The 26179-nt window shown below is 42.3% G+C and overlaps 1 protein-coding gene across 1 annotated transcript in view; it reads right to left on the bottom strand.

Annotated features, from left to right (window-relative positions):
- Window positions 1-776: 776 nt before the first annotated feature.
- DPT (dermatopontin) overlaps window positions 777-26179 on the bottom strand; it is a 77728-nt gene continuing 52325 nt past the window's right edge. Inside the window, exons 3-4 of the mRNA XM_082244309.1 lie at window positions 16943-17050; window positions 777-1273 (exon numbers count right to left, since the gene is read on the bottom strand). Coding sequence (XP_082100435.1) covers window positions 1207-1273; window positions 16943-17050 — 175 coding nt within the window. The 3' untranslated portion in view covers window positions 777-1206. The remainder of the gene's footprint in view (window positions 1274-16942; window positions 17051-26179) is intronic.

Genomic DNA, 26179 nt, shown 5'->3' with positions numbered 1-26179 from the left:
TGCCTGCATGTGGATGCATAGAACACCTGTGCATCTCGTGATATCTTGGAAAAAGTGGGTCGTTCACACAGGTATACACCCGTGTAAATGAGGCCTTGTAGTAAGAGGTGGGAATAAGGGCAGGGAGACAAAAAACTAAGAGAGAGGGGTTTAAAGGAGCTGGCATTGGACTTAATTGTTGCCTTGGGGCCATTGAACAGCTTAGCCCAAGGGGTTGCATAGGCATTGAGTTAAGAAATAACACATAATCGTCACTCTTTTAGGGCAGGTTAGGTTCACAAATGGGGTTATTAAGAAAGAAAAGAGTCCCCACTTTAAGGTAGTTATGTCCAGTGTTGGAGGTTGTTCAAATAGATCTCACCAGTTTGCTATTTAACAGCAGACTTGAGGTGCCCAGAACTTTTTGATCTATTTAGCTCTTTTTCAGTGATGCACAGATTTATGCATAGAATTCCCCTCACTCATAAAACAGAACCATTCCCTAGACCAAATTAATCCTCATCTCCAGCCTGCAGGTCCCCGTCCTTATTGGTGCACTTCTTCCACATGCCACAAAACGTTTTTCTAAAACTGCATAGCACTTTTACGGGGCAAAAATTGCTTTATTGACCAGGATATGCACCAGCACTCCACTAGGAGACCTCTTACCTACACTACTGGGGCTTAATCATAGTACACTAAGATTAATACCCAGTAGGGGGTGAAACAAGTTAGCGAGAGGTCTCTATTCCTGTGCATGTGCTGTACAATAAAGCTGTTTTTAACCTTCAGAAATGGTGTGCAGTTCTAGAACGGTTTCATGAAATCCCCTTTGCTGGGTATTTACACATATTTTTTGCCATAAACTTTTTCTTTCCAAAACTGGTTATAATATGCACATGCCTGTGACTGTCAAGGGGATATTGCATGACCAAATTCGATAGGAGGCAAGAACTTACATGAATTATTCATCATTCTCTGTGAAAGTTTATAGTGAATATCAATGCAATGTATAAATTGAACCATCTTGTGGGTACCATTTTAGCCAGCATTGTTTTTGTCATGACAGTTTGGATTAAACAGTTGCATTAACAATGACCCTTACATGCATAACTGCCTTGGTACGTTTATCCAAAATCCAGATTTACATGTGTTACAGAATCAGACAGTCAAGTAGGTGCTGAAATTCTAAGGCTTCAGTGCTAATGTTCTGATTTTTCCATTCTTCTAGAAGTTTTCAAATTCACAGTCAAAGTCCGTCAGTCTGCAAACAATATACTTCCACTGACGATCCCTGAAAATATAAAAGAGTAAAAAATATTGTTTTTGTTGTTGATTTATGAATGTATTAAACTCTTCAGGAAAAAAAAAAACCTAAATAATTGTAATGTCTAAAAATGAAAATAATAGGAAAGTGACATATTTGTTCAATGATCAATGTGCTTTAGGCCAGTTGCACAAGGATATAAAAATGTACTGATGTTTATACTCAAGATCTTGTTAAAAGAGTAAAGTGTACCACAAAGACCTTGTGTAAATGAGCATAAAGGTGCGTATGTGTATACACATGTAAAATTCTTCATATAAAAAAAACCAGTATAAAATACCTTTCCACTGGTACTATATTTATCCCACTGCGGATGATAGATGCTAGAGATGTAGGAGGGGTCTGGTAACTTTCCAACATGATTTCTGGTCCTGCTAACTCATTACACCTTACTACAGTGTATGCACTCATCTATCAGGTCTTTGACTCCGGGATCCTGCTTACCCTTAAAACTTTTCTTTTGGGCTTGCCCCCACGGCCGGTGATAAGGCAGTACAGCTGGTCCTGTTGTACTGGGCCTGGGCCTCATGAGCTAAACAGGGGGGGCCTGGGCAGCTTTATTGTTCATTTCTGCCTAAATAAATAAATTGATTTTACTAGACATAGTTACATAGTTACATAGTAGGTGAGGTTGAATAAAGACAATAGTCCATCCAGTTCAACCTGTGTAGGTGTGTGTGGCTGTAATCATCTCACATAGCCCTTAATGTCCTGATCCTTGAGATGTAAGTCTAAGAGTCTTTTGAAAGCCACCATACTACCCGCAGAAACCACCTCTTGTGGTAGAGAATTCCACAATCTTGTAGCCCTAACAGTAAAGAACCCTCCTCGTTGCCTGAGGTTAAAACGCTTCTCCTCTAATCGCATTGTATGTCCTCGAGTCCTCATGCAATTCCTTCTAATGAACAGTTTTTTTTTTCTAAGCTGAGATCCCCATTAAGATATTTATAAATTGCTATCATGTCCCCCCTCAGACGTCTCTTCTCCAGGGAGAATAAATCGAGCGATTGCAGCCGCTCTTCATAGTTAAGGTCCTCCAACCCCCTAATCAGTTTAGTTGCCCTTCTCTGGACTCTCTCCAGCTCCAACACATCCGTCCTGAGGACTGGTGACCAGAACTGGACAGAATACTCCAGATGCGGTCGGACCAGAGTTTTATAAAGTGGAAGGATTATAGTCTTATCTCTGGAATACATCCCTTTCTTTATGCATGCTAATAATCTGCTGGCTTTGGCAGCTGCGCTTGACATTGCATGCTGTTGCCTAATCTATCATCAACCAAGACTCCCAGATCTTTCTCCATTTTTGATTCCCCCAAGGGTTCCCCTCCTAACGTGTATTGTCTTTTTATGTTTTTAGTCCCCAAGTGCAAAACCTTACACTTCTCCACGTTAAACCTCATTTGCCATGTCGTTGCCCACTCCGTTATTTTGTCCAGGTCATTCTGTAGGATATCTGCTTCATGCTGTGTAGTTATTGCCCTGGCCAATTTTGTGTCATCTGCAAAAACTGATATCGAACTACTGATCCTGTCCTCAATGCTGTTTATGAATAAATTGAACAAGGTTGGTCCCAGGACAGAGCCCTGGGGGACCCCGCTTACTACCTCAGACCAGTCCGAGTATGCGCTGTTTATTACCACCCTTTGGACACGGCCTTTTAGCCAGTTTCGTATCCAAGAGCAAACCCTGCTGTCAATACCTGCAGACCTTATTTTATAAATTAAGCGCTTGTGGGGAATGTTTTAAACGCCTTAGCGAAATCCAAGTACACCACATCCACTGGTCTGCCCCTATCTAGCTCACAGCTCACCTCCTCGTAGAATGCGAAGAGATTGGTTTGACAAGAACGCCCATTTGTAAACCCGTGCTGATTACTGCTGATGATGTTGTTGTCTTTAGCAAACTCTACAATATAGTCCCTTATCTTCCCCTCCAGTAGTTTACATATTATTGATGTCAAACTGACAAGCCTATAATTTCCCGGGATATGCCTCTGGCCCTTTTTGAATATCGGAATCACGTTAGCTTTCTTCCAATCCCCTGGTACATCTCCTGTCCTAATACTGTCAGCAAAGATCAGGAACAGTGGTCTAGATATAACCTTACTGAGTTCCTTGAGTACTCTCGGATGTCCGGGCCTCGTGATTTGTTTGTGTTAAGTTCATCCAGCCTTTCCCTGATTTCACCCTCTGTTAGACCATACCACCGCTCCTATTTGCTTACCATGATATAGATTACTATGATAAGAAAAAATTCCGCGCGAATGGATCTATTTGAATAATAGGCTGCAGCCTACCCCAAAAATATAGTATGACTATATCAGGGTGTGAGAAAAGTGGTAGGGTAATTGGCGCTGCCAGAAAAATAAGAACTATAGAAAATATATACAATGGCGTGTCTCACAAATCTAGGTATATGTAGATAAGTATATAAATAATATAGGCAATGGTCCTTAAATATACCCAATGGTATTAAGCCACAGTATGAAATGTGAATCTCAATAAATTAACCAACAATTCATTAATTAATAGCACTAATAAATGGTTAATAAATACAATAATAAAAAAAGTGAACAAGTGTGAATGGATAAAACTGTAAACAATGTCTTAAGACTAAAACAAAGTGACTTTGGTAATAAATAGTGTGAACACTAGGTGGCGGTGGTGATTAAATTAATAAGTGTGGATATCCAAGTAAAACAAGTAATGAATGATACCAAGTGCAAAGTGCTGTGATTATCATCAAAAGTAAATACAATACTAGAAGTGGAGAAGTCTCCCAATCCAGTGCAATAATGGATATCCAAGTGAAATATGATATGTAAACAACGTCAAAATAAAATTGGTTATAAAATATATATAATGTGCCAAGTGCAACATAAAGAAGATCCAGAATTATACAATAATAGAGATCCCAGGTATAAATAAATTAATTTCTGGTGGTAGAATAAATACTTAAATAGTCCGTATTATAAGTGAAAAAAAGTCCATAAATTATGCTCAATTAAAACGTCCAAAATCATGCAATATAGTAAAAAAGTGCCAAAGGAAATTTCATGAATGGAGGGTGTGCTTCCCAGTGTTGGATCAGAATGTGGGTGCTGGGTGGGGGGATCCCGTGCTCCCCTTCCTAAGTAGCCCGCACTCACCGGAGAGCGGCACCCCTACAGGGGTAACCAGCGTTGGATAATTGGGGTATTCCGCGGTTTACACTTGTTCACTTTTTTTTATTATTGTATTTATTAACCATTTATTAGTGCTATTAATTAATGAATTGTTGGTTAATTTATTGAGATTCACATTTCATACTGTGGCTTAATACCATTGGGTATATTTAAGGACCATTGCCTATATTATTTATATACTTATCATGATATAGATTACATTTCCCTGGACCCCATCACGTCAAAAGAGGGGCCCAGGAGTTGGGAGCAGAGGAGGGACTTTTTTTTTAATTTTCGAGGCGTAGGCAGATAAAGTTAGTGCTGCTGTTCTGCTGCATCTCAGGGGGTGGAGGCTGGGTTAGGGGGGCCCATTAGGAAGGCTGTATGGGGCCCCATGATTTCTAACAGCAGCCCTGCTTACCCCCTCAAAATTTTCTAAAACCAAACGTCTGTTATCACATCTCCTTACTGCAGCACGGTGTTTAGTGGCGCTTCAAAGGAAACAGCGTGAGCCACCTTCCTTGACGGAGCTCCACGTTAGGATCCGAAATGTCCAAAGAGTGGAATATTTACCGGCCTCCCTAAATGACATAATAGGACCTGGGAGTTGTGGCATGCTATATAGTTCCCCCTTGATTAACGCTGGTCATCATTGTGTATAGTCCTTCCTTTTCTGGAAGGGCTGGGTGTGGGCCTCACTGGTTCGTGAGACACGTTGGTTGTTTTTCTCTTTTTTTTTTTTTATCCACCTTATTTTCTCTTTTAAGTCTCCTTTTTAGGATATACTGCTGACTCCTTGTTTCTATTCACACTCTACACTCATATTGGCTTTGTTTAAAGCAGTAAGCTGAGTTTATAGTATGCTAATTATACCTGATATAACTCTTGATGTGCCTTTCTTGAGGGGTCCCATTGAGTATAACTGGGAATTTGCCCTCTCCCTCTTTGACAGAGCTGTATTATCAGATGAATATTTCCTGTTTATATGTTATTGTGGATTTTTTACCCCTGACTCTTCCTCTGTTCCTATCTGTATTAAAATACAATAAATGACAGTTGAAAAACATTTCTTCTTTATTGCCAGTGTTGCAATATACACATGTATAGACGTTGTGAGACGTTGGGGTTTCTTAGCTCAATGGTAGTGCCAAAACATTGAGTTTACTTCACGCCAGATATAGTTTTCAGGGCTTTCCTGCCCACTTTATTTAAAGGAAAGTCCAAATTCATACAGGTAGGTCTTTCCACGCAGGGGGTTCTCACCGTCACTATGAGTCAAACAAAACATTCAGCTTCCTGGCTCTCTTGTGGCAGCTTTACTCTCCAAGTACCTCTACAGGGTCCTCCTGACCATTAGTACCTTTTTGGTCCTCCTGACCATGAAACACGTTCCATTATTAAAATAAATACGTTAAAATACTCCAATATGTCTTACCTGCTCAAATTAAACCTACAGAATATATTGTGCTATGAAGAAGTGACATTGCCAGTGCTTGTGTCTAGGAAATATGTCAGCTTGCATGTTTCCTAATTCTTTCAGGGGAGGTTTTCATAATCTTTACTGATTGCAAAGACAATTATAGATTGTTATTGAATATCATTTCTAAGGTAAAAAACACAACATTTACTGAATTTCTAGATAAGCTTGAGTAGAAAAAGAAATCCATTTTGTGTACTGAACCAAAATATATGACATAGCATCCTGCCTGTGTATCTCTTATCTATGTTAATCTTGATGTAACTAAATGAAAATAAAATGAAAATAATCCATGCATTATATTATGTCACACAGTCTATTAAGACTTATTTAAATAAAATCCCCAATGTAATTGCTGCCAACTGTATGTATCTGTAATTTTAGAATTTCTAGCTATTTTGCAATAAAATATAAAAAAAAAATAAAAATAAAATACCTTTACTGTGTGTAATTACCGTCTGTGCAACAGCCTCAAAAATCTTTTTTTTCCTGCTTATTTGATAGATTCTTTACTTCAGTTGTCCTCAACCCTGGCCTACAGGGCCCACTAACAGGCCAGGTTTGCAAGATAACTGAAATACATCCCAGGTGATATAATTTGCTGCTCAGTGATTGCAGTACTCTAGTCTGCATCTCCCCAAGGTAATACTTAAAATCTGGCCTGTTAGTGGGCCCTGAGGACCGAAATTGAGGACCACTGCTTTACTTTATCTGCAGTTTTCTTCTTGTTGCAACTCTAGGGTTAATTATATATCTGTGGACAATGATTTGTGGAAGCTAGCCACTTCTCCTTAGGTGGACGTCATACGACGTCCTTGACTTTGAGTGGTTAAATCTGAATGATGCCTGCAGCTTTTTTTTCTGACGGCAATTTCCTGCACTATTAAAACAATCATAGCGGCTATTTGGCCACTTGATTGTTTTTACCGGCGGCGGGAGGGGATGTTCCCCTTCCGCCGCCCTCTGGTGCTTCTACCAGCTCGCCTGTGCGATCGGAGAGCTGGAGAATGAATCGGCCGGCGGCAGCCGTTTACCATAGAGAATAAAATCTCTATGATCTTCAGAGGGCGGGAGCAATGTTTTCACCTAATTACCGCCCTAGGCAGATGTAAACACTACCCTTTTTTTACCTGGAAAGGCTGAGATCACTTTTTTCTTTTTGATCTCAGGCCTCCAGCCTAGAGGAGAGATATGGGGTCTTATAGACCGTAAATCTTTCTGTGAAGAAAGCGGACCTCTCGTGCTCCATTTCTATTACAAGGGATGTTTACATTCCTAGTAATAGGAATAAAAGTGATCAAAAAAAATAAAGGGAATGTGTAAAAAATAAAATAAACAATAAAAAAAAAACATTTAAGTGCCCCCGTTACTGTATGTACGTTGCACCCATATATGTAAATGCCATTCACACAGCCTACATGTGAGGTATTGCCGCGAACTTTAGAGCAAGAGCAATAATTCTAGCCCACAACCTCCTCTGTAACATTTGTAAAGTGTCACCTATTGAGAGCTTTAAGTACCCAAGTTTGGCGCCATTCCTAGGGTGTGCGCAATTTTAAGGCATGACATGTTAGGTATCTATTTACTCGGCGTAACATTGTCTTTTTACATTAAAAAAATTGGACTAACCTTAGTGTTTTTTTTTTTTTTTTAATTCATGAAAAAGTTTTTTTTTTTAAAAAACGCATTTGAAAAATTGCTGCTTAAATACCGTGTGACATAAAAAGTTGCAACAACCGCCATTATATTCCCTAGGGTCCCTGCTAAAAAAACATATATAAAGTTTGGGGGTTCTGAGTAAATTTGTAGCAAAAGAATGCCTCTTTTTTGATATTTGTTTGTTTATTAGCCAAAAATAGCATACAACCGAGAGAGGGCCTTTTTATGTAGCTTTGAGGTCTGTATTGAAGATATACAGATCAAATGATATTACAGGTTTGTGGGATGTGTTAAAACTGTACATGGTTTTATTTAACCACTCAATGTTCATGGACAGCCTCAGAGAAAGCATAGTCTGGCAGTGCATGTTTTGCTGTAGAATAGTTTTTTGCTTTCGAAGGGGTTTTAAATTAAGAATGTTTTTCATCTTAATGAATTGTTTGCATTATGATAAAAAGCCTTCTATGTGTAAGCAGCTCCCCCCTCACCCCTTCTATATCCAGCAATGTCCATGGGTTCTTCAGCCGTCCGGGACTCTCTCCCCTGATTGGCTGAGACACAGCAGTGACACCATTGGCTCCCGCTGCTGTCAGTCAAACTCAGTTAGCCAATAAGGAGAGAGTGGGGGGCGGGGGCCAAACAGCAGCTCCATGTCTGAATGGATACAGGGGGCTGCAGCTCGGCTCGGGTGCACCCATAGCAAGCTGCCTACTGTGGTGGTAATCAACAGGAGGGAGGAGCCAAGAGCTCCAGCCAGGGACCCTGAGAAGAGGAGGATCTGGGCTGCCCTGTGCAAATCCACTTTACAAAGCAGGTAAGTATGACATGTTTGTTATTTTAATAGAAAAAAAAAACTGAGACTTTACAATCACTTTAATGGGCCATGCACACTGGGCTTAAAAAACGCTGTGTTACAGGAGTCTTTTTTTCTGCCTGTAGAAGCAGCTCAATGTTATCCTATATGTCCATGCACATTAGGCCATTTAGAGACATACCTGTATTTTAAGCTCAGGGATTAGAGGCAGAAAAAAAACACCTTCTGGATTGTGTTTTTGAGAGGAGTTTCCTGGCAGAAGAAAACCGTAAATACGCCTAAGACCCCGTTCAGACAGGGGCGACACGACTTGGTGGGGCGACCTGTGAAGTCGCGGTGCACCTTGGCGTGACTTGCACGGACTTCATATCATTGAAGTCAATGCAAGTCGCCTCCAGGTCGCCCCAAAGTAGTACAGGACCCTTTTTCTAAGTCGTAGCGACTTGTGTCGCTCCTATTAGAACGGGTCCTGTACTATTCAATGGCGAGCGATCCACTGCGACTTGTCAGGTGACCAAGTCGCCTGACAAGTCGCGCTAGTGTGAATGGGGTCTAAATGCATGTACAAAAAGCTCTATAAGAGTGTTTTTTTCTGCCAAAAGAACTGGTGTTTTTTTTTAAGACCAGTGTGCATGGACCTTTAAAGTGTCTTACATATACAGTAGAAGCAATCTGGTCTGACTTATTCTATTTTTTTTTTATCCAACTGCTCACTCCAGATATGTCTAGGATTTGGGGAGTTTGATAAGCTCCCAGATGCCTGTCTACCTTTCTTCTCCCCTACAGCCCCCCAACCTTCCTCTTTCTCTAGCTAATAACGGCGTCATCTGACAGCACTAGCACACACACACAGAACTGAGTCCACATGGCTCAGCAGTTTTGGCCTTTTACTTTCTGCTGCCAACAAAACCCTTTTGAACAGCAGCCTCTGCCTGCAAGCAGATAAGCTTTTGCTATGGAGATTATTTTCATTTAAATGATGGATTGCCTTAAAATAAAAGAGATAGGACAATACACATTTTGTCTAAATAGGCCTCAAATTCAGATACCTATGGCTGGGGTTTTCCTGCAATAAAATGGATAACTTCGCTTTACGAAGATTTTTACCAATGTAAAATAACAAAAGGTATAAAAGTAATGCACGAAGGGGTACAAAAAATGAGAGTCATAGTTAGCAGGATTACAGTATTCAACACGAAGACATGAGACCAAGCCCAAACTGTCACATACAGTAACTATACTCAGTCTTCTCTAACCGAGGGAAAATGGACAGCTTTTCAGTTGAGACACAGCTATAATTCCCAGTTAAATGACTTTTAGACTGAATTGACTTCAAATTCAAAGACGTGGTAGGAGTTTCCCTGCAAAAATTTATATAGCTTTCCAGCTGAAAATCAGCTACCGAAAAAAAAAAAAAAATAAACCCTAGTTAGAGAGCAACACACTTTTTATTTAATTGGCCTCACATTCATAGACACAAGCCAAATTTTTCTTCCAAGCGAAAAGAGAATGTGAAGCAGTATCAGTAGCTGGTCATGCTGGCAGGAATTAAAATGAAATTTAGGCAGCATTGCAAAAGATTTCAATTGGTATTTTGAAGACTCCTAAAATCAATGCTTGATCTACAATATTTTTATGAAAGTCCACTAGTCAATGCTGTCTGCGGAAAATGTGGAAGCACTTTTCTATTATAAGTACTCCTGTTGCGCAGAATGGACATCACACTTGCAGCAGGCCAAGCAAGTATCTCCAGAGCATATTGGGAAAACTCTGGCCAGTGTTCCATCCTTGACACTTAGTAGTTGGCTGGATAAAATTAACACAAATAAATAACCAGGCCCGGATGGCGTACATCCGAGAGTACTCAAAGAACTTAGTAAGACTATGTCTAGACCACTGTTCCTGATCTTTGCTGACAGTATTATGACAGGAAATGTACCAGGGGATTGGAGGAAAGCTAACGTGATTCCGATATTCAAAAAAGGGCAGAGGCATGTCCCGGGAAATTATAGGCCTGTCAGTCTGACATCGATAGTATGTAAACTTCTGGAGGGGATGATAAGGGACTATATCGTACAGTTTGCTAAAGACAACAACATCATCAGCAGTAACCTGCACGGGTTTACAAATGGGCGTTCTTGTCAAACCAGTCTCTTAACATTCTACGAGGAGGTGAGCTGTGAGCTAGATAGAGGCAGACCAGTGAATGTGGTGTACTTAGATTTCGCTAAGGCGTTTGATACAGTTCCCCACAAGCGCTTAATTTATAAAATAAGGTCTGCATGCATCGACCGCAAGGTCTGCTCTTGGATACAGAACTGGCTAAAAGGGCGTTAATAAATAGCGCATACTCAGACTGGTCTGAGGTGGTAAGTGGAGTTCCACAAGGCTCAGTCCTGGGACCAACCCTGTTCAATTTATTCATAAATAGCATTGAGTATGGGATCAGTAGCTCTATATCAGTTTTTGCAGATGACACAAAATTGGACAGGGCAATAACTGCACAGCATAAAGCAGATATCCTACAGAATGACCTGGACAAAATAACAGAGTGGGCAACGACATGGCAAATGAGGTTTAATGTGGAGAAGTGAAAGGTTTTGCCCTTGGGGACTAAAAGCATAAAAGCACAATACACTTTACGGGGGGAACCTTTGGGGGAATCAAAAATGGAGAATGATCTGGGAGTCCTGGTAGAGGATAGACTAAGCAATAGCATGCAATGTCAAGCGGCAGCTGACAAAGCCAGCAGAATATTAGCATGCATAAAGAAAGGGATGTATTCCAGAGATAAAACTATAATCCTACCACTTTATTAAACTCTGGTCCGACCACATCTGGAGTATTCTGTTCAGTTCTGGTCGCCGGTCCTCAGGAGGGATGTGTTGGAGCTGGAGAAGGTCCAGAGAAGGGCAACTAAACTAATTAGGGGATTGGAGGACCTTAACTATAAAGAGCGTCTGCAATCGCTTGATTTATTCCCCCTGGAGAAGAGACGCCTGAGAGGGGACATGATAGCAATTTATAAATATCTCAATGGTGATCTCAGCATAGAAAAAAGCTATTCAGTCGGAAGGATTGCATGAGGACTAGAGGGCATACAATGTGGCTGGAGAAGCATTTTAACCTCAGGCAACGAGGGGGGTTCTTTACTGTTAGGGCTACAAGATTGTGAAATTCTCTACCACAAGAGGTGGTTTCTGCGGTAAGTATGGTGGCTTTCAAAAGACTCTTAGACATACATCTCAAGAATCAGAACATTCAGGGGTATGCGAGATGATTACGGCCACACGCACCTACACAGGTTGAACTGGATGGACTATTGTCTTTATTCAACCTCACCTACTATGTAACTATGTAGTTCATGGGATCCTCCATGCTTAACATTTTGACATTGGCCCTGGAGCCAATATAGTCAGCAATCATAAGATTCAGACACAGCCTATGATAGGCACCAGTAGCCAGCTCTGGCTCCTGTGGCTTAAAAAAAAATATATGCAAAGCCATGGTGAGGCTGCAGGTCTTGCCAATTCTTGATATCAACAGTGGGGGGATGTTGGTCACCAGAGAGAGCCATGCCCCTATCAGGAAATGCAGAAAAGAGGAATTATTGAACTACTTCTTCAGTAGTGGAAGGACATTAGCAACTTTGGTCTTGAATCAGGGATCCAATAGGGTGGACACCCAATAGTAGTCCCTCTCCTTGATCACCCAGATGCGTGAGTCCTTGTTTAGGCATTGGAGCATGAAGGACCCTATATGCCACAAATGTTTGAGCACCTGGAGTCCTCTTCGTCACTAAGGACAACATTGTTCTCCAACTGTTTACCTCACCAATGTATAATGCCTGAAATTTGGGAAGGGTAAAAAGCCTCTCTGCCTTCCTGCAGCCTCCCAAGCCTCCTCTTCTGACTCGTTATTGTTTGACTGATGCCTCTGCATTAAAGGGATGGAAGCAGTGGACAGAGATTCCCAGAGAACCTGGGATCAAATTAAATCCTCTCCTCCCTCTGGCTGCTGTTCCTCCAGTGCAAGGTCTATCAGTTTTATTCAAGGAGGAACACTATAGGGGTGGTGTATCTTATCTCCACTTGATTGCTGCTCACTACTTTAGCTTCCTCCTCAAGGGGGGGCCATAACAGTGCCAGTGTCCTTGATGAGTTGCCACTGCAGTGAAAAATCTCCAAAACTCCTCATCCTATACACAAAGAGATACTGGGGGATAGTTTGCTGTTGCTGCGGCTGCTGTAGTCCCTGAAGCATATTTAAGGTGGAATTCCAGTCTGTTGGAGTGTCACATATCAATTTTTTGGCTGGCAGCTGGTGTGGTGTTGGCAATGTGTTTCTGCCAGGACAACCTTGTCCAGCTAGGAGCACTGAAAGTGTGTGCAAGCCCTCCTTTTATAGTGTGTCATGGAATCCAGGGTTTGTTGATTGGAAACATTGCACTACAAAGTTTAGTACATGAGCTGGGCAAGGCACATGTGTGAGGTTCTTCAGGCGATGGGCAGACAGCGGGTTTGTGTATCACACAGGACCTTGACACTTTTTAACTGGCATGGGGAAACCCACTTTTCAGCCTGGGCCAGGAGAAATGAAAGTAGATCTTTTCTGGGCTGGCTACCTAATACAGCAACAATGCATAGCAGAGTTCTGCTTGGGATGTTTTTCAGACTCCGGGGCCCTACTGGGGCCCAGCTGGTCCTGATGTTGAGAAGGACATAGCCAATATGTGTCGAGACGGTCAGGCTCATGTCACGCTTGAAGATAAGCACATGAGCATATTGTAGCCAGTGGTCTATTTCTGTTTTCCTGTGTTTGACCCAGCTTGTCTCCTAACTCTTTTGTACCTGTATCTTCTGCTGCTGATCTTGGCTTGTGTCCAGATTTCACCTTCTGCTGGTTGTCTTGCTTGGTACCTTTGCTGCCTGTCTGATCCTGACCTTGGGCCAGACTCTCACTTCACTTCTGCTATGTGAATTAGTATCTCTGCTGCTTGGTTTTTGCTCACTCCTGCTTGGCTTGACGACAGTTCCGCTTCCTGCTCCTGCGTGTTTTTATTTACAATCTGCATTCCAGAATTCTGCAAAGATCTGTTCTGAACCTCTCCAACCCCTCAGCAGTATCCAGATAGTATTCAAAAAAAAATTGCTGTGTCCAGATCCATTGTAATACCCATGACACTCATATTGCTGCACCCTGTCAGTAACTCCATGGGGTATTATTATTATTATTATACAGGATTTATATAGCGCCAACAGTTTGCGCAGCGCTTTACAATTTGAGGGAAGACAATACAGTTCAATACAGGAGGAACTAGAGGGCCCTGCTCGTAGAGCTTACAATCTAGAAGTATATAGAAGGGTATTGGGGAAGAGGTATAAGGGAAACCCTCTCATTAGCTTGACCCTCACCAGATACATGACAATAGGTCCAATGAGGACAAGGGGGTAGATCTCACAAAGCCCTCACCAGCTCCCATCAAACAGTGAGTTGGCATCACACAGTTCAGTGGTATGGTATCTATCCCACTCCCAGGCACCATACGTTTAATCTGGTGTGCAATTAATTATTTATAGCATTGCTACCCTTACTTACGGAACCAGATGTCTGTGGACATGAGTACCTTGTTCCTGAAAGTGCTGTCCAGTGACAGGGACACTTTTTCTAACATGTGAAAGTAGAAGGGCCAGCCCTCTGGGAAAAGTAATGGCAACTGGGTCCCTGCATCCTGGGACAGTGCAGTACATTAACTGGTGGAAAAGGGTTGTTTGCACCAATAGTATCCAAGCAGGTATTAGGCCTTCTGCAACACATATGCTTCTGGCAGAAGTTGCAGTTCACAGCGCTATTGATGGCAGTACAGAAAGGGCGCGGAGCAGTGACCCTGAGAACCGGGTTTCCCCCCACCATAGACTCCAATGTTAAACCTGGTCACCTTGCGGTTCTCTGGGTCACTGCTCTGCGCCCTTTCATCCCCGAGACTCCAAATTTTTATCAGCTGTAGGTGAGCGTCTTGGCTACCTACGATAATTTTTTGGGGTCTCCAGCACATATGGTTCGCCCTTGACAGCTCCCCAAAGGGACCATGACCTAACCACGAGGTGACCAGGTTTAACATTGGAGTCTATGGCGGGGGGGAGACCCAGTTCTCGGGGTCACTGCTCCGTGCCCTTTCATCCCCGAGACCCCAACTTTTTATCAGCTGTAGGGGAATGTTTTGGCCACCTGCGATACAATTTTGGGGTCTCCAGCACCTTTGGTTCGCCCGTGACAGCAATTTTCCCACGGCGGTGTGTGTCCCCCACCTCAGCCCCTCCTCCTCTCAATCAACTGTTCGCTAAAGCCCCGTACACACGTAGCGATTGTCGGCCGAACAATCGGCCGTCTTTTGTCCGGTGCTGTTCTGTCGGTTGAAAAGTGCTAAAGACTGCACACGAATTTTGTCGGCAAACAACAGCCGACTGCAGAAGTGATGTCATGTGATGGTTAACTTTCTGTGTGTGTTTTTTCTTCTCTGAGCATGCCCAGTCTTGCTCATCTGCTGTTTGTCGGCCGAATTCTGTACTGACTGAGGAACAATCGGCCGTTCTGTTGTTGGCCAACAAAAATTTTAAAGCCTGCACACCAGATTCTGTTCGGCCGAAAAGTCGCAGTCGGTTGTCGGAAGCATCATACTAACAAGCCGACAATCGGCCGATCGGACGTTGGCCGAATATTTACAGCCGACAATCACTACGTGTGTACGGGCCTTTAGTCTTAGAATTTCATCGGACCTTGAAAATGTCTTGTGCGCATGCGCACCGGGGCTCGCACCAGCTGGCTTATGACGTAGTGTCACCAGAAGTGACGAGGTCCGGAATTTTCATGGGTCCGACAAAATTTTAGAACACCGCCACAAACATTTGGAAAGATTTTGTCTGCTCTTCTCTGCAAGGCACGCCTGCTGTTCAACACGTTTTCCCTCAATGATCTACGTGCCTCTCTCGTTGAGTTTTTCTCTTCTTACCTCTTAAGGCCCCTTTTCACACTATCCGTCCGTCGGACGGATTCAGTTTTTCTCCCGCTGAGCAGAAGGATGACAGCTGTGTCTCTGCGCTGTGTGCGGAGACACAGCTGTCAGTTCCCCATGCATCTCTATGGGGGAAATTGGATGGGAACGGACCATCGGTCCGTTCTCATCCGATCCCATCCGATCCGCTGGACGGATGGAAAATAGGGTTTCCATCCGTCCAGATTTGACGGATCGGATCGGATATCCATAGAGATGCATGGGGGGACCGTTCAGATCCGCCAAAAAAACGGACAGGCAGATCTGAATGGTCCGCCTGTGTGAAAGGGGCCTAGGCACCTTCATGTGGTCTGCCACCTTATCCCTATCACCAGACTTCTTCACATTAGGTTCCAGCTACTGCAAATTTTCCACTTGTAACTGCTCCCTGCCTTTTGTCCGCTGCCTCTGGCTTGACTGAGCCACCCTCTACCTCTGTGGTCATCCTAGTAAACTGTGATATCCAACTCAAACCCAAGGTGGCTCTGAACCCAAATCTCAGCTCTGATTGGACACCTGACCATCACACCTGCACTTTATGGTCAAAAATATGTGGACACTGCTTCAAATTATCATGTTCAGATATATCTATTTTAAGGTACTGTTTATGCTGCAGCATACAAAGACATTTAAAACATGTACAACCTTGTGCAATAGTTTATGGAAGGCTCTTTTCTGTGCCAGCATGATTGTGGCCCTCTGCACAAAACCAGGCCCATAAAGATATGGTTTGGTGGGAAAGAACTTGAGTGATTTCACAAAGCCCTGACCTTATTCATACTGAACACCTTTTGCATGAATTGCATGCCAATCCTCGGCCAAGCCTTCTTATCCAGCATCACCTGACCATATATACGCTTGTTTGGCTGAATTGGCACAAATGCCCACAGATGTACTTTACAATCATGTTGAGAAACTTCCCAAAAGAATGAAGGCTGGCATAGCTGCTAAAAGGGGAGAATTTCCTTATTTATGTCCGTGGTTCGGGAATTAGTTGTCTAACAAGCTCAAAAAAGTGTGATGGGTAGGTGTGGACAACATTTGACCATATACTGGGGAATTCATAAAGAGTGTCTATGACAGGCCAATAATATTGGCTTTTTGTTTTGTTATATACAATAAACCTTTGATAATGCACTAGGAGTGTGTGCCCTAGATTGCCTACTAGTTGTCTACTAGATTGCCCAATCTGAGGAGTGCGGCATTGACAAGTATACATGAAGGATCGTAGGCGTGTGCACAGGTTGTGACAGGTGTGTTTAGACTCCTGATATTTCACCAAAATCCCCTAACAGGGCTCCTAAAAAAAAAATTGTAAAAAAAAAAAAAATGTATAAATAAAAATAATTATAAAAATAAATAAAATTGTAAAAAATACTGAAAAATAAAATAATAGAATTAAAAACAACTGAAGCCACCCACTGCCCTACTGACACTGTCCACTGCTCTACTGACACCGTCATATCTTACCTCTCCACTCCAGAAAAGGTTGTGGTTGCTCCTCTGATGTAGTAACCATGAGAATACAGAACCATGTCCACCTCTTCTCCATAGTGTGCAGGATAGTCTTGTGTCAACCTGAAACATAAAATGTTATTTAAAGATATTAATTTAAAAAATTGAATGTTTTTTTTTTTTTAAGTACATACTGTCTTCAGTTTTTTATGTTGTTCAAGCCTAAAAAAAGCATTGTTTGAAAATAATTATTTTGAAACCAGGTAATTTTAAAACATGCAAACATATATAATATGTATATAATTTATGAATTGAAGCCAACAAGTGGTGAGCTTTAAGCAACAGTTTTGGTTTCCTGGGGCTCTGTAAAGTGTTTCTATGGTCATAATTAAAAGTCATACATATCTTTTTCCACATTGAATTTCAATTATTTCTATCCCATTCCTCTTATTTAAAAAACAAAACAAAAAAACATGCTTTTTAAAGAATCATACACATGTTATTCCTTGGATTCTGTGACATGTATTCATTATTTCCTCTAGATACACACTGCTGTGACACACATTTCACAGAGCCTGCTTTCTGGACCACAGAGATACCGAGAGGAGAAGGTTCAGGACGCAGAGAAAAAAAAGGGAAGACATTTTAGGAGCTGAAGTTAGAACAGGAATCACTGATTGCAGGCAGCAATAGACCATGGGATAAGTAGTCCTTACAAATTGAAAGTAAACCAAAGCAATGATCAGAAAAGAAGCTGTAAGATTTTTCATGTAAGCGTAAAATAACTATAGCTTCTGTTGCTACTACAATGCTGATGTAATAAAATGAAAGTGTATGTTGTGACTAAAGATCTCTCTTAACAGTTGTCCTGAAAAAGACCTGATTCAAAGTTAAATGAGTTATAGTCTTAACCACTTAAGCCCCGGAAGATTTTACCCCCTTCCTGACCAGGGGGTATTTTACGACTCGGCACTGCGTGACTTTAACTGACAATTGCGCGGTCATGCAATGTGGTACCCAAACGAAATTTACGTCCCTTTTTTCCCACAAACAGAGCTTTCTTTTGGTGGTATTTGATCACCTCTGCGCTTTTTATTTTTTGCGATATTAATAAAAAAAGAGCGAAAATTTTGCAAAAAAATGACATTTTCAACTTTGTCTTTTAAAAAATATCCAATATACTCAATTTATGTATTTTTTTTGGGCCAAAATATATTTAACTACATGTCTTTGACAAAAAAAAATTCAATGAGCGTATTTTTATTGGTTTGCGCAAAAGTTAGAGCGTCTACAAACTATGGTGTAAATACTGAAATTTACGCAGCTTTAATTTCTGACTGCCTATCTCATTTCATGAAGTGCTAAAATGGCGGGGCAGTACAAAACCCCCCCAAACTACCACTTTTTGGAAAGTAGACATCCTAAGGAATGTTCTGAGAGGCATGTTGAGCTCATTGAATATTTCATTTTTTTGTCACAGGTGTTTGAAAAATGACTAAAAATTTTTTTTTTTTTTTTTTTACACAAAGTCGTCATTGAAATGATATATTGCTCACACATGCCATGGGTATATGTGTAATTACACCCCAAAATATATTCTGCTGCTTCTCCTGAGTACAGGGATACCACATATGTGGGACTTTTTGGGAGCCTAGCTGTGTACGGGTCCCCAAAATCAAATCACCACCATCAGAATTTCAAAGGGCGTACATTTTTCATTGCATTTTCTCACTACCTCTAACGGTTTAGGAGGCCCTGAAATGTCAAGATACCACAAACCCCCCCCAAATGACCCCATTTTGGAAAGTAGACACCCCAAGCTGTTTGCTGAGAGGCATGGTGAGTCCATGGAATATTTTATATTTTACCACAAGTTTTGGGAAAATTACTATTTTTTTTTTTTATTTATTTTTTTTACACAACGTTGTCACTAAAAGATAAAATTCTCACACATGACATGGGTATAAGTGGAATGACACCCCAAAATACATTCTGCCACTTCTCCTGAGTATGGGGATGCCCCATGTGTGAGACTTTTTGGGAGCCTAGCTGTGTACAGGACCGCGAAAACCAATCAACACTCTCAGGTTTTCTAATGGCGTAAATTGTGCATGTCACCTCTGCACTACCTGTCACAGTTTCGGAGGCCCTAAAATTCCAAGATAGCACAAACCCCCCCCAAATGACCCCATTTTGGAAAGTAGACACCCCAAGCTATTTGCTGAGAGGCATGGTGAGTCCATGGAATATTTTATATTTTGCCACAAGTTCCGGGAAATATATATATATATATATATATATTTTTTTTTTTTTCACAAAGTTGTCAGTAAATGAAATATTTCTCACACATGCCATGGGTATATGTGAAATGACACCCCAAAATACATTCTGCTGCTTCTCCTGAGTACAGGGATACCCCATGTGTGAGACTTTTTTGCAGTCTAGCCGAGTACAGGTCCCCGAAAACCAGTCCCCGCTTTCAGGCTTTCCAAGGGCGTAAATTGTTGATTTCACTCCTGACTACCTATCACAGTTTCGGAGGCCCTAAAATTCCAAGATAGCACAAAACCCCCCCAAATGACCCCATTTTGGAAAGTAGACACCCCAAGCTATTTGCTGAGAGGCATGGTGAGTCCATGGAATATTTTATATTTTGCCACAAGTTCCGGGAAATATATATATATATATATATATATTTTTTTTTTTACACAAAGTTGTCAGTAAATGATATATTGCTCACACATGCCATGGGTATATGTGAACTGACACCCCAAAATACATTCTGCTGCTTCTCCTGAGTACAGGGATACCCCATGTGTGAGACTTTTTTGCAGTCTAGCCGAGTACAGGTCCCCGAAAACCAGTCCCCGCTTTCAGGCTTTCCAAGGGCGTAAATTGTTGATTTCACTCCTGACTACCTATCACAGTTTCGGAGGCCCTAAAATTCCAAGATAGCACAAAACCCCCCCAAATGACCCCATTTTGGAAAGTAGACACCCCAAGCTATTTGCTGAGAGGCATGGTGAGTCCATGGAATATTTTATATTTTGCCACAAGTTCCGGGAAATATATATATATATATATATTTTTTTTTTTTTTTACACAAAGTTGTCAGTAAATGATATATTGCTCACACATGCCATGGGTATATGTGAACTGACACCCCAAAATACATTCTGCTGCTTCTCCTGAGTACAGGGATACCCCATGTGTGAGACTTTTTTGCAGTCTACCCGAATACAGGACCCCGAAAACCAATCATCGCCTTCAGGCTTTCCAAGGGCGTAAATTGTTGATTTCACTCCTGACTACCTATCACAGTTTTGGAGGCCATGAAATGCCAAGACAGCACAACCCCCCCCCAAATGACCCCTTTTCGGAAAGTAGACACCCTGAGCTATTTGCAGAGAGGCATGTTGAGTGTTTTGCAGATCTCACTTTTTGTCACACAGTTTTGGAAATTGAAAAAAGAGGGAAAAAATGCATTTTCCTGTTTTTTCTTCATTTTCCAAAAAAAATGAGAGCTGCAAAATACTCACCATGCCTCTTAGCAAATAGATTGGAGTGTCTACTTTGCAAAATGGGGTCATTTGGGGGGGTTTTGTGCCATCTTGGCTTTTTATGGACTTCAAAAGTGTGATAGGTAGTAAGGAGTGAGATCAACAATTTACGCCCTTAGAAAGCCAAAAGGTGCGCATTGGTTTTCCGGGTCCTGTACGCGGCTAGACTGGCAAAAAGTCTCACACATGGGGTATCATTGTACTCAGGAGAAGCAGCAGAATGTATTTTGGGGTGTCATTTCACATATACCCATGGCCTGTGTGAGCAATATATCATTTACTGACAACTTTGTGTAAAAAAATTTAAAAAAATAAAAAAAATGTTTTTCCCCGAAACTTGTGGCAAAATATAAACTATTCCATGGACTCACCATGCTTCTCAGCCAGTAGCTTGGAGTGTCTACTTTGCAAAATGGGGTCATTTGGGGGGGGGTTTGTGCTATCTTGAAATTTCAGGGCCTCTGAAACCGTGACAGGTAGTCAGGGATAAAATCAGCAATTTACGCCATTAGAAAACCTGAAGATGTGGACTGGTTGTCGGGGGCGCGTACACAGCTAGGCTCCCAAAAAGTCTCACACATGTGGTATCCCTGTACTCAGGAGAAGCAAAAGAATGTATTTTGGGGTGTCATTTCACATATTCCCATGGCATGCAGGAGCAATATATCATTTAGTGACAACTTTCTGTAAAAAAACAAAAAATAAAAAAATAATAATAATTTTCCCGAAACTTGTGGCAAAATATAAAATACTCCATAGACTCACCATGCCTCTCAGAAAAAAGCTTTGGGTGTCTACTTTTCAAAAAGGGGTCATTTGGGGGGTGTTTGAACAGTCCCAGCATTTTATGCTCAATCTTAGCCACACATCACCCACTCTTCTAACCACTTGAAAACCAAGCCTTTTCTGTGCCTTTTTGTTTACATGAAAAAATATTTTTTTTTTACTAGAAAATTACTTTGAACCCCCAAACATTATATATTTTTTTAAAGCAGAGGCCCTATAGAATAAAATGGTGGATGTTGCAAATTTTTTTGTCACACGGTATTTGCGCACAGATTTTCCAAACGCAATTTTTGCGAAAAAAATACATTTTTTTAAAATTTATTGCACAAATACACTATATAATTTCAAATTTTTTGATAAAATTTAAAAGATGATCTTATGCCGAGTTCATAGACACCTAACATGACATGCTTTAAAAATTGCGCATGCCTGCGCAGCGGCAAAAACATACGTACATTTTTAAAAACCTTTAAAAGTCTCTACAGGTTACCACTTTAGACTTACAGAGGAGGTCTACTGCAAGAATTACTGCACTCGATCTGGCGATCGCGGCGATACCTCACATGCATGCTGCAATTGCGGTTTACATATGACACTAGACCACCGCTTGCGTGCGCCATTGCGCGCAAGCACCGGGGGAAAGGGGGGGGGCTCAATTTTTTTTTTTTTTTTTCTTTTTTCTTTTGCTTTTTTATGTTATTTTGACACCTTTCCTTTAATTTTTTTTTTAAATCATTTTTATTGTTATCATAGTGAATTTAAATATCCCCTATGATAGCAATCTGTGGTGACAGGTACTCTTTTTTAAAAAAATTGGGGTCTTTTAGACTCTAGATCTCTCCTCTGACCTTAACGCATCTGACCACACCAAAATTGGTGTGATAAAATACTTTCCCAATTTCCCAATGGCCCTGTTTATTTCTGGCGAAACAGAAGTCATAAAATGCTCGTAGCCTCCGGCATCTTAGGCCATAGAGATGATTGGAGCCATTCTCATCTCCAATTAGCTCTATGGTTAGATAACTGAACCACCGGCTGCACTCTCGGGTTAACCGGTGGGACAGGAGAGCCCGAGAAAAACCACGGAAGGCTGCGGAAGGCGGCGGTGGGGGGGGGGGAGGCCCCTCCCACTGCATGTAAAAGCAGTCTAGCGGCCAATTACCTGCTAGGATTGCTTTTACATGTAAGCCGACCGCTGGCTGTAAAAAACGATACCAAGATGATGCCTAAATCTGCAGGCATCATCCTGGTATAACCACTCAACGTCCAGCAATGCACCAGTACATTGCTGGTCCTTGTTTGGCATATAGGTTTTTTTTTTTTTCATGCAGCCTGTGGGCTGAACGAAAAAAAAGAGAACCTATCAGAAATCAGCACAGGAATAATGCGTAGTATTACTCATCATTAACCGCCCAAACAACCACCCACTGAATTTAATGATGGGTATACACGGCACTATCCACGTATACCAAAATAGGATTTTAACTGCAGTGCTGAAATCAGAAAATCACCACAGCTGCTATCAGCAAAGGTATCCATATATGCTGAGCGCAAACACTGTTTGTGTCAGAATATATAAAATCAATGCGTGGTAGCCGACAAGTACCTGCAAGAGAAACAGGTCACAAAAGAATGAAAAAACAAAGTACATTAAAAAAAGCACATTAGGAAGAGTAGAAGGACATATAAAATGACTGACAACAACAGTTTTTGGATTCTCATCATTAACCGCCCAAACAACCACCCACTGAATTTAATGATGGGTATACACGGCGCTATCCACGTATACCAAAATAGGATTTTAACTGCAGTGCTGAAATCAGAAAATCACCACAGCTGCTATCAGCAAAGGTATCCATATATGCTGAGCGCAAACACTGTTTGTGTCAGAATATATAAAATCAATGCGTGGTAGCCGACAAGTACCTGCAAGAGAAACAGGTCACAAAAGAATGAAAAAACAAAGTACATTAAAAAAAGTACATTAGGAAGAGTAGAAGGACATATAAAATGACTGACAACAACAGTTTTTGGATTCTCATCATTAACCGCCCAAACAACCACCCACTGAATTTAATGATGGGTATACACGGCGCTATCCACGTATACCAAAATAGGATTTTAACTGCAGTGCTGAAATCAGAAAATCACCACAGCTGCTATCAGCAAAGGTATCCATATATGCTGAGCGCAAACACTGTTTGTGTCAGAATATATAAAATCAATGCGTGGTAGCGGACGAGTACCTGCAAGAGAAACAGGTCACAAAAGAATGAAAAAACAAACAAAGGACAATAAAAAAAAAGTACAGTAGGAAGAGTAGAAGGACATATAAAATTACTGACACAACAACAGTTTTTGGATCCTTTTATTTTTCTTTCTAACTGTTTCTTGATTTGGGAGGGACTGCGATCTTCTGCGATCTTCTCTTCCAGCTTGGGTCTCTCAAAATGTCGATGGACATCCAACATCCTTCGAGACCCTGTGTTTGTGTGCCCTACACTGTGTCGTGCTGTACCCTACGCTAATACTCCACTAGTGTATGGTAGCGCTCGAAACATTCCCCGATGCAGAGACCAGGTTGGTCAGGACATTTGGGACAATAATAGCGGGTGTCACGCCTAAATCCGCGCCTGCTACAGACACGACATCTTCTTTGGGGCCATCTTTGGGTAGGGGTACTCGGGAGGACATGTGAAAAATGCCTCTCATGCAGCCGGCTCACTGCATCTGGAAGGGGAAGTTGGGCAGGCATGCCTCCTGGGTACAGGTAGGCAAGGATGATCTCTTCCTGGAATTCCCGGAAAGATCCAGTTCGTCCTGACGCCCTGTATAGGACAAAGGCGTTCAGCATCGCCAATTGAAATAAATAAACAGACACTTTTTTGTACCAGCGTCTGGCTTTACGGGCAACTAAATACGGCGCCAAAAGCTGGTCGTTAAGGTCCACCCCTCCCATATTAAGGTTATATTCGTGGACACAGAGGGGTTTCTCCATAACGCCAGTTGCCGTAGGGATTTGGACTGTTGTGTCTGGGTGAAGGGAGGACAGAACATAAACATCCCGTGTATCCTTCCACTTCACCGCAAGCAATTTGTCCGTTTTCAAGCAGGCTCTCGCCCCCCGACTAAGACGGGAATCTACAAGCCGTTGGGGGAAGCCCCGGCGATTAGGTCGCACGGTGCCACATGCGCCAATTTGTAATTCGAGCAGGTGACTAAATAGTGGCACGCTTGTGTAAAAGTTGTCCACGTACAAATGGTACCCCTTTCCGGATAAGGGTGACACCAAGTCCCAAACAATCTTACCGCTGCTCCCTATGTAGTCTGGGCAGTTGGGGGGCTCCACACAGCTATCTTTTCCCTCATAGACCCGGAAACTAACTGTATAGCCTGTGGCCCTGTCACAGAGCTTGTACAGTTTGACCCCGTACTTGGCACGCTTGCTGGGGAGGTACTGTTTCATAGCAAGGCGGCCAGTAAATTTAATCAGGGACTCGTCAACGCAGACAACTTGTTCAGGGGTAAACAAGGCTGCAAACCGCTGATTGAAGTGGTCTATGAGGGGCCGAATTTTGTGGAGCCGATCGTATGCAGGGTCTCCCCGAGGACGACAGATTTCATTGTCGCTGAAATGCATAAATCGCAGAATTTGCTCATATCTCGCCCTGGACATGGAGGCAGAGTACATGCGCATATGGTGAAGTGGGCTAGTGGACCAATATAGCCGCACTTCACTCTGTTTAGTTATGCCCATGTTGAGGGAAAGGCCCAGAAAGATCTTAAATTCGGAAACCGTTATAGGATTCCAGCCGAATCGTCTGGCAAGGTGCGAATTTGGGTTGGCGGCGATAAATTGTTGAGCATATAAATTTGATTGATCCACAATAGATCTGAAAAGATCTTCCGTGAAGAACAGCTCAAAAAAGTTCAGGGGCGTAAAACCAGCTGTCTCCACGTGGATTCCAGGTTGGGCGGTGAATGGGGGAAGTACTGGCGCTGTAGAATCAGTGGGTTGCCAATTAGGAAATGCCAGCGCATCAGGGAGGGCACTATGGGCTCTACGGGCCTGTCTTCGAATACGCGGTGGCTGCGGGCCACTACTCGTGCTAGCCACCGCACCAGCTTCAACTGCACTTAGGGGACTCGCCACGTCACCAGGTCTTACTGCAGTGCTGGTTGTACTAGGTCCAGGGTGTACTAGGCCGCTGGCGCTTGCCAGGTCGCCAGAAAAATGAGCGGCACTAGTAACCACACTCTGCTCCATACGAGCACCCTGCGATTCCTGCATCTCAACAACTTCAGAATGGGGTCGGGTACGCCTGGGTCTAACAGGGACCCATCTGTCGTCGGAGCTATCTGTCAGGGAGCCGCTGCCGTCATCTGGTTCGTATACTGACCCTGATTCTGCCGGTGAGGCTTCCCCATCGCTCTCACCTGACATGGTCATTATACTGTAAATAGCTTCATCACTGTACGAACGTTTAGACATTTTGGTAACTAAATTTACCCGTACAGTGATGCGACTCACAGGTAATAAAAGCACCTGGTTGTCGAAGACTATTTCAAGCGCTACCAAAAAAACTGCTAATGCTAGCAGGGATCAGGCCTGACTCTGCTAACACAGCGGTTTTGTGTCTTGTGTTTTTTTGCAAGTGACAGTAATCTATTGATTACTACACTTGCCTGGGTGAAAGGGTTAAACGCAGGTGCTGGCAGGAATCAGTACTGATCGTGCAAACACCGCGTTTTGGGAACCCTAAACTATGGGGGCGCTAGTATAGCTCTGATCAGATCAGATATTGATCTGTTCAAACACTATACTAGAAATGGAAGTGTAGGTGCGTGCGTGCGTGCGTGCGTGCGTGTGTGGCAATCAAAGGGTTATTTCTAAACTATGCGCCGG

Source organism: Pelophylax lessonae, assembly GCF_965119305.1.
Source record: "Pelophylax lessonae genome assembly, chromosome: 2".
NCBI classification, from domain to species: domain Eukaryota; kingdom Metazoa; phylum Chordata; class Amphibia; order Anura; family Ranidae; genus Pelophylax; species Pelophylax lessonae.
This window is presented reverse-complemented; position numbering and strand designations above follow the sequence as displayed.